General features: G+C 35.3%; 1 protein-coding gene across 2 annotated transcripts; it reads right to left on the bottom strand.

Moving 5' to 3' along the window:
* Positions 1-444: 444 nt before the first annotated feature.
* LOC127833903 (putative nuclease HARBI1) lies at positions 445-3167 on the bottom strand. Of its 2 annotated transcripts, none has more exons than XM_052359420.1 (4): positions 2393-3167; positions 1444-1624; positions 782-854; positions 445-657 (listed from the first exon to the last, which is right to left on the bottom strand). In XM_052359420.1, exons 2-4 carry the CDS (start codon positions 1446-1448, stop codon positions 472-474), a joined length of 264 nt encoding a protein of 87 aa, XP_052215380.1. In that variant the 5' UTR covers positions 1449-1624; positions 2393-3167; the 3' UTR covers positions 445-471. The 2 variants fall into 2 exon arrangements, with proteins under 2 accessions (XP_052215380.1, XP_052215379.1); XM_052359419.1 differs by having other exon boundaries at positions 1444-1635.
* Between the last annotated feature and the right edge of the window lie 6531 nt (positions 3168-9698).

Consider the following 9698-nt stretch of genomic DNA (forward strand, 5'->3'; position numbering starts at 1 on the left):
CAAAAGCAATTTTCATAAATGCAAAATTCATACAAACTTCTTACCTATCCCAATCCAGTGCTCACGCTGCTGCCAGACATTATATAATCCAACTGGCTATTATTTCTTAAAACTGTTTAGAAAAAATTGCGATTATTTTATCCCCCTACATCAAAAATAAATTTGCCTCTACAAGTTTTCCGGCGAATGCGAAACGCCTGAAAATCGGGCCATCAAGCAGGAAAAATCGATAACGAGATTACCCGTGTACACACTCGACCCTGTGTATTGTCATACCCGCGTAAATAACTTTTGCGACATCGTGGCCTATAGCGTTTTTCTGAAACATTATTGCAAAAATCCTCATTCATTAAAAAAAAGCTTAATGAAGTCATGAATTCAAACATTTTAGTAGTTAAGCTGAAACTAATGATTATATAGAAGTTGACAACTGTCGCGATGAGACTTATACTTCGCTGCTTATATAATAAATTACCTAAATCGTGATTTCAAAACACCAAATGCTCGTTCTACGACTATCCGTCCTCTACATAAATGGTCGTTGTAGGCTTGCTCACCATCATTGGAGGGATGAGGTACAGGGGTCATGAGGTAGGTCCTTAATGGATATCCGCTATCCCCTAGCAGATGACCCACATCATTGGTGCTCAGATATTCCTGTAAATTAAACTATTTTATTGAACAGTCACTTTGTCTATGATATAGCATCTTAATAAATTTCACCAACCTAGCTTAAGTATATTTTATTTTATGGTAAATTAAATAAATGCAACTAGGTTACCTTTACGCCACTGCTATCAAACACCGCAGCATCATGAGTCGCACCAGGCCATCTTGACACGACATCTGTGAACCTTAAAGAATAGTACATGATTGTGTAAGTTTGAACCAGGTTTTAAAGATAACCACAGTACATACTTTGCATTGACTCTGCCAATGTCTTTATCTGATAATGGCGGAGGTCCTGAAAAATAATATGAAGGCACTTCTGTGAACACAAGTTAAAATTGACTCTCCTTTCTCAAGATGCATGTTTTTTTTTTTCTTTTAAGATATTATGGGCATTTTTTACTGTTGAATTGAGCTGAAAAGAATAAACAGGTCAAAAGAGTTAGTTAAAATGTTGTAACAGACCATTTATCTGCTATAATTCATCTTGCCACCAGTTGTTTATAACAAGAACTGTCAGATGACAGCGTGCTCGACTATTCGAGTGCTTGACAGTATAACGTAAGCCATCATGGAGAGGAGGGTATACTTTGGGGGTGTGTCATTTAATTTAATATTCAATTATCTAAGTATAAAAGGGGCCATAATGTTTTTTGGGCATGTACATAAATAAACACTATTTGATGATGACAATTGCGCTTGATTCAATTTATGGTATGTCTCTTTTATATATTATTTGATGATAAAAAATCATAATACTATATTTACATTTACCTCATGTTGGCGTCAAAGACAGCCTGTACATTAATGGCATGGAACCCCTTCCTGCACACATAGGCCTCTTCAGCCTCAGCAGGTTTGATAATGGGTACAAGGGTCCCGTCGACTGCCCCAACTACATTTGGCAGCTGACATTTTCTGAAAAATTCTTGCTTGACAAGCAGAACAGCTGGTCCTTGTGGAAATCTAAAAATATAAATATATTTTTATATAACTGAGTATAAAATTGAAAATAAAAATAATTAAGTGAGCATTATTAAAATAGTTTTATTACAATTTAAGATCATCATATTGTAGCTACAGGTTGTAGCTCTTAAATGAAAGTCTATTACATTATTTTGTATAAGCTTAGGTTAAGGTTTTAATGAGGCTTGATCATTTTCAATTCTAAATAATTTAAATGATCCGATGAGAATGAATTGACTTGAATTGCTATGATATAACTAACAAGAGCTGTGTTTGTGAAACACAATGCCCCCGACTGCCCGCTTTGAAGCCATATCTTTGACCTTGAAGGATAACACAGACCTTTCACCACCCAAAATGTGCAGCTCCATGAGATACACATGCATGCCAAATATCAAGTTGCTATCTTGAATATTGCAAAAGTTATTACCAAGGTTTAAGTTTTGTGACAGACACAAACAGTGACAGACAAGCCAAAAACAATATACCCTGATCATGCGATCTGGGGGCATACAAACTCAAACATGCAAGTAAAAATGATTCAAATAAGCGCAAGATATATATATCAGGAAGAAAACATCAGAAAATGGAAAATATAATATACTCTGGGTTTATCCTAAAATAAATGAATCTTCATTATGCATAGCACAAACAACTTTATCATCCATATATTGTGAGCCTACAGTTATACGCATACAAAAATAAATGATACATTAAGTACATTTTTGGAATGGGTCTGGAATATTAAGGCAATTACCTGATATTTTTCAACTTTTGATTTACAGCTGAGATGAACTTCTGTAAAATCCGACAGAAGCTCGACTTGCTTATTCCGTGGATATCACCCCCTTCCGAGTAAAAATCTCCCTTAGCAAGGTACCTCAATGATGCTAAAATCTATAAATAAAAGAATTAATTATATATATGATTTTTCATTTTCACATTACCAAAACAAACAAAGGGAACAAATGCACAAAAAGGGAATATGATAAAAATAAATACTTTAAATGGCTTTAGAGTAGATCTTAATGGGATTGTAGAGTTATATGGCATAATTGGGCACTGCAGACTTGGGTGCAGTATTGAATTATCTTATAAATAAATTGTTAGCAAATGAAAACAATATAGAAACAAACACAAACAGTATTTTGATGTCATCATAATTATATGCATAGTAATTTTCTTAATCATGATGGTATTATCACCATTCAATTTATTTTAAGAGACTCTTTGGATAACCGTATGATTTTAAAGACATTTGTTGTTTTGGTAAGTATTTTTCAATCACAACTTGTAGAAGTATTACAAGGTCATCATTAGCGGGTGGGGTAAATAAGTCTTCATTTATTTTCTTCGATAAATTCACATCGACGAATATAAAATGAGTAAAACATTAATTATGATTAAGCACCACAACAATTTAAGATAAACCTAATTATCAATATAAGCTTTTATTCATTAAAGATACAAAAGTCATCGTTTGATTGTTTTGCGATTAAATGTGTGTTGTCAATTGCTATGTAAACAAACTTGTAAAGAGCAACTACTCTAAAGTTGTAAGGTTAAATTCTACTTTGTTGGTTGAAAATAAATACAATTTTATAACTATAATTGCGTAAATCAAAAGTTTCTTCGCACTTTTTACATACCTGTGTGACGGGATCATTGGCATGAGATCGCCGGCAAGTTGGTGCTATTTCTTCCCCAATCAAAACCACCAAACGCTCTATACCGCCCCTACTTAAACGATATCTGGATACAATGTCCTCATCTCTTAAGTTTTCGAGAACTATTCTCTCTCTAAACAGCCTTGGAATCGGTACTTTGCGTCTTCTTTCATCGTCGACGAGGAAAACGACCGCCATTTTTACGTTAATTTACGGTTGCCCTTACCCAGTCGTATATTTATGTATGAAATTTATGTAAGATAAATTTACGATTTGCTTGATGAAACGCTATTTCACTGAAACGTCGTAATTTATGTAAAACGTAATTTACAACTAGTCGTAAATCGTTGATGAAACGGCTCGCAGGAGGCCGTTTCATCAATATTTACGTTTTTTATACGATCGTAAATTACGTATCGAGATTTATGCAGTCGTTTACGACTTTACAAAAATTCCGTTTCATCAACGAAATCGTAAATGCACCATACATAAAATACGACTACATAAATATACGTATTTTGTAACCGATAAACATAGTGACGCAGTCTAAAAAAAAATGCATGACGTAGTTATCGCGCGTTCTGTCAGCAGACGTAAACATCGCTTAAAGTAATGATGGCGGCTGAGCCTGTGGTCAAACGGATGAAAAACAAGGGAACGTCTCTTTTCCATTGTCTGAAATGTCTCTTTTCCATTGTCTGCAAAAAGGCAGTGAAACACGAAATTATGCAACATTTTTTTTTATTTAGCAAAACAGTTCAACGCTAAATAGTTTGTGCATGATGTTCAAAAGATTTAAGTTACATTTAAAAGCGAATACGTTTGTTCGTAATATGTACGGTACCGACGGACTAATACATTTTAAAACAAATAGTGTATTTTTTTCAGTTCTTTCCTTCTAGAAGTCTAGCCAAGGCGTGAGAAAATAATAATTCAAATTGCATTCGTTAGCACACCTCATCCTTTACCACTAAAGATTATTTTAAAATCGAAATTATTGTTCTTGACTATAAATAGTCTAAAGTCTTTACTAAAAGTCGAATATGGCCACAGTAAATAACACTCAAAATCGCACCATCGTTTATTTCTGAAAGTCGACTATGGCCACAGTAAATGACTCTTAAAATGAGACCATCGTTCATTACTGCAAGTCAAATATGGCCACAGTAAATGACTCTTAAAATGACACCATCGTCCATTACTGCTAGTCAACTATGGCCACAGTAAATGACTCTTAAAATAACACCATCGTTCATTACTCAAAGTCGACTATGGCCACAGTAAATGACTCTTAAAATGACACCATCGTTCATTACTAAAAGTCGACTATGGCCACAGTAAATGACTCTTAAAATGACACCCATCGTTAATTACTACAAGTAGACTATGGCCACAGTAAATGACTCTTAAAATGACACCCATCGTTCATTACTACAAGTCGACTATGGCCACAGTAAATGACTCTTAAAATGACACCATCGTTCATTACTGAAAGTCGACTATGGCAACAGTAAATGACTCTTAAAATGACAGCATCGTTCATTAATAAATGTCGACTATGGCCACAGCAAACGACTCTTAAAATGACACCATCGTTCATTACTGAAAGTCGACTATGGCCACAGTAAATGACACTTAAAATGACACCATCGATTATTACTGGAAGTCGACTATGGCCACAGTATATGACTCTTAAAATAATACCATCGTTCATTACTGCAAGTCGACTATGGCCACAGCAAATGAGTCTTAAAATGACACCATCGTTCATTTCTGCAAGTCGACTATGGCCACAGTAAATGAATCTTAAAATGACACCATCGTTCATTTCTAAAAGTCGACTATGGCCACAGTAAATGACTCTTAAAATGACACCATCGTTCAATACTAAAAGTCGACTATGGCCACGGTAAATGACTCTTATAATAACAACATCGTTCATTACTGAAAGTCGACTATGGCCACAGTAAATGACTCTTAAAATAAGACCATCGTTCATTACTGCAAGTCGACTATGGCCACAGTAAATGACTCTTAAAATGACACCATCGTTTATTACTTTAATTCGACTATGGCCACAGTAAATGACTCTTAAAATCACACCACCGTTCATTACTGGCAGTCGACTATGGCCACAGTAAATGATTATTAAAATGTCACCACTGCTCATTAATGCAAGTCGACTATGGCCACAGTAAATGACTCTTAAAATGACACCATCGTTCATTACTGCAAGTCGACTATGGCCACAGTAAATTACTCTTAAAATGACACCATCGTTCATTACCTCAATTCGACTATGGCCACAGTAAATGACTCTTAAAATGACACCACCGTTCATTACTGGCAGTCGACTATGGCCACAGTAAATGACTCTTAAAATGTCACTACTGCTCATTACTGGAAGTCGACTATGGCCACAGTAAATGACTCTTAAAATGACACCATCGTTCATTACTGCAAGTCGACTATGGCCACAGTAAATGACTCTTAAAATGACACCATCGTTCATTACTGAAAGTCGACTATGGCCACAGTAAATGACTCTTAAAATGACACCATTGTTCATTACTGGAAGTCGACTATGGCCACAGTATATGACTCTTATAATAAGACCATCGTTCATTACTGCAAGTCGACTTTGGCCACAGTAAATGACTCTTAAAATGACACCATCGTCCATTACTGCAAGTCGACTATGGCCACAGTAAATGACTCTTAAAATGACACCATCGTTCATTACTGCAAGTTGTCTTTGGCCACAGTAAATGTCTCTTAAAATGACACCATCGTTCATTACTAAAGGTCGACTATGGCCATAGTAAATGACTCTTAAAATGACACCATCGTTCAATACTAAAAGTCGACTATGGCCACAGTAAATGACTCTTAAAATAACACCATCGTTCATTACTGAAAGTCGACTATGGCCACAGTAAATGACTCTTAAAATGAGACCATCGTTCATTACTGCAAGTCGACTATGGCCACAGTAAATGACTCTTCAAATGACACCATCGTTCATTACTGAAAGTCGACTATGGCCACAGTAAATGACTCTTAAAATGACACCATTGTTCATTACTGGAAGTCGACTATGGCCACAGTATATGACTCTTAAAATAAGATCATCGTTCATTACTGCAAGTCGACTATGGCCACAGTAAATGACTCTTAAAATGACACCATCGTCCATTACTGCAGGTCGATTATGGCCACAGTAAATGACTCTTAAAATGACACCATCGTTCATTACTGCAAGTCGTCTATGGCCACAGTAAATGACTCTTAAAATGACACCATCGTTCATTACTAAAGGTCGACTATGGCCACAGTAAATGACTCTTAAAATGACACCATCGTTCAATACTAAAAGTCGACTATGGCCATAGTAAATGACTCTTAAAATAACACCATCGTTCATTACTGAAAGTCGACTATGGCCACAGTAAATGACTCTTAAAATGAGACCATCGTTCATTACTGCAAGTCGACTATGGCCACAGTAAATGACTCTTCAAATGACACCAACGTTCATTACTGGAAGTCGACTATGGCCACAGTAAACGACTCTTAAAATGTCACCACTGTTCATTACTGCAATTCGACTATGGCCACAGTAAATGACTCTTAAAATAACACCATCGTTCGTTACTAAAAGTAGACTATGGCCACAGTAAATGACCCTTAAAATGACACAATCGTTAATTACTAAAAGTCGATAATTGCCACAATAAATGACTCTTAAAATGACACCATCGTTCATTACTGCAAGTCGACTATGGACACAGTAAATGACTCTTAAAATGACACCATCGTTCATTACTGCAAGACAACTATGGCCACAGTAAATGACTCTTTAAAATGACACCATCGTTCATTACTGCAATTAGACTATGGCCACAGTAAATGGCTCTTAAAATGACACCATCGTTCATTACTAAAAGTCGACTATGGCCACAGTAAATGACTCTTAAAATGTCACCACTGTTCATAAGTGCATGTCGACTATGGCCACAGTAAATGACTCTTAAAATGACACCATTTTTTATTACTGGAAGTCGACTATGGCCACAGTAAATGACTTTTTAAATGACACTATTGTCCATGACTGCAATGTCGACTATGACCACAGTAAATGAATCTTAAAATGACACCATTGCTCATAACTGCAAGTCGACTATGGCCACAGTAAATGATTCTTAAAATGACATCACCGGTAATTACTTCCAGTCGACTTTGGCCTCAGTAAATGACTCTTAAAATGTTACCATTGTTCATTACTGGAAGTCGAATATGGCCACAGTAAATGACAATTAAAATATCACAATTGTCCATTACTGCAAGTCAACTATGGCCCCAGTAAATGAATCTTAAAATTACACCATTTTTCATTACTGTAAGTCGACTATGGTCACAGTAAATGACTCTTAAAATGTCACCACTGTTCATTACAAGTCGACTATGGCCACAGTAAATGACTCCTAAAATGACACCATCGTTCATTACTGCAAGTCGACTATGGCCACAGTAAATGACTCTTAAAATGACACCATCGTTCATTACTGCAAGTCGACTATGGCCACAGTTAATGCTTTCTAGGTCCCTGTGGCATACAAAACGTGCTTTTCCATTGTCACATCGACGGTGGAAGAACGGTGAGCAATGGTTTCATAGGATTTCTACATGTTCTAGTGGTAACAATATTGTAAAAGAAAGTCATATATATTTTACTCTCCATTGGATCACATAAATTCATAGGAATTTGGTCGAAGTTCTATCGCCATTTCATTCCGATCTTATATATATATATATGTTAGTGACGTTTTGTGGTTGCAAAACCATTGCAAATTTATTACAAACGTAGACGCGGCACCAAAAAGTTCCATCGGATATGGATTTTGCGTTTTCACGTTAGAGGTATTAATTCATACATTACTCTCCGTTGCATGCCTATTGATTATCATATTCAAATATTAATGCACAATTTCATTAACGTATTGTCATACTCTTGAAACAGTGTACATGCTATAATCATTTGGTTCTTTTTTTATCAGTTTTTTCCTCATGTAATTCAGGCACTGACTGTCGTGGAGAAAAACATCCAAGATACCTTTTCAGAAAACGGGTAAGTTGTAATTGTCATAAATAAGGTAGCTTTTCTGCAATTAAATTCAAGGCACTGATATACTAAGCTTCTTCAAAATGTGCGTTAATGCTTACAAAAACTGACTTTAACAGCAGAAAAGCTTTGTAAACGGCGTAGTATTCGAACTCGGTCTTGCCACCGAAACCTATGTGTGACGGTGTTGTGGAATTGGTCTTGATGCGTCTGTTACTTGCCCAAAGTCAAGAGCTACTTCGAATTCTATGAGCTCCGAACGAAATAAATAAACTCTATATGAGAAATTCGTAAAGACCAAAGTATCGCAATGATCCGGTTGCATTACGAACAGGCACTTAGTACAGTACAATGCCAAGCAATGGCAACTGTATATTGCATAAGCGCTTGGCATTCAAAATACCAATTATATTGAAAGCTATCTGTGTTCCCTTATTTATATGACCACTTTATATTTAGGATAAGAGCCGAAATATTTTGAATCAATCAACGATAAAAGTCGAGGTTCGATTGTAAAGAAAAAATATGTGTTATTCGCTTATTCACAATTTCTCCTGACAAACGGTACCATACACAATGTAAAACTTTCCCTTTCTTTGATTTCATACAAATTTCACAAAACATGGGAAATTGATTGCTTACTTAAACTGCCATCAACATTTGTTAAAAACTTAACTTAAACTTATAAAAATTAAAACCAATACCATTTCTATATTGAATTACAGACTAGTTTCATCGTATACAGAATCCGTCCTCGCCAAGGAAGCGTGTTCAGAGATCATGCAAGAGGTATAGAGTATGGTCTTTGCTTATTTTTAGTAACAAGTATTATCTTACAATAATATATACGTTTTCAAAACATGATTTTATTTATAAGAGTGCGTAACATTTTGTTCATTTTGTGCACAACCACATTTTATTCACGAAAGTATAAACTTGCGCTGTGTTTGTGTAAATTTAATCCGTGAAATGTAAATATTTTAAAGGTTAATGGGAAGAACAAAGTCTTAAAATGTACAATATCTCCATATAACATGCCTGTTAGACTGTCAATAGACATAGAATCCCGTTTTATTTTTTACGCGGTTTTTAAAGTCGAGTCCGAACAATATAAATAGTAAAGGCAAAAATTTAAAGTTATATAATTAATTGAAAAAAGTATATCGGTTTCGAATGTCATACAATAATTATTTTCTTCTTTGGTATCAAAGTAAACTACATATTCGTACAGAAAATCTTTCACAGTACATGTATGTAAAATTTGTTAAATATTC

This window comes from Dreissena polymorpha, chromosome 6 (assembly GCF_020536995.1).
Source record: "Dreissena polymorpha isolate Duluth1 chromosome 6, UMN_Dpol_1.0, whole genome shotgun sequence".
NCBI lineage: Eukaryota > Metazoa > Mollusca > Bivalvia > Myida > Dreissenidae > Dreissena > Dreissena polymorpha.

Coding starts and splice junctions, on each gene's coding strand:
- LOC127833903 (XM_052359420.1), bottom strand. Junction 658..781: donor TTGATAGCAGTGGCGTAAAG/GTAACCTAGTTG, acceptor TTTAATTTACAG/GAATATCTGAGCACCAATGA.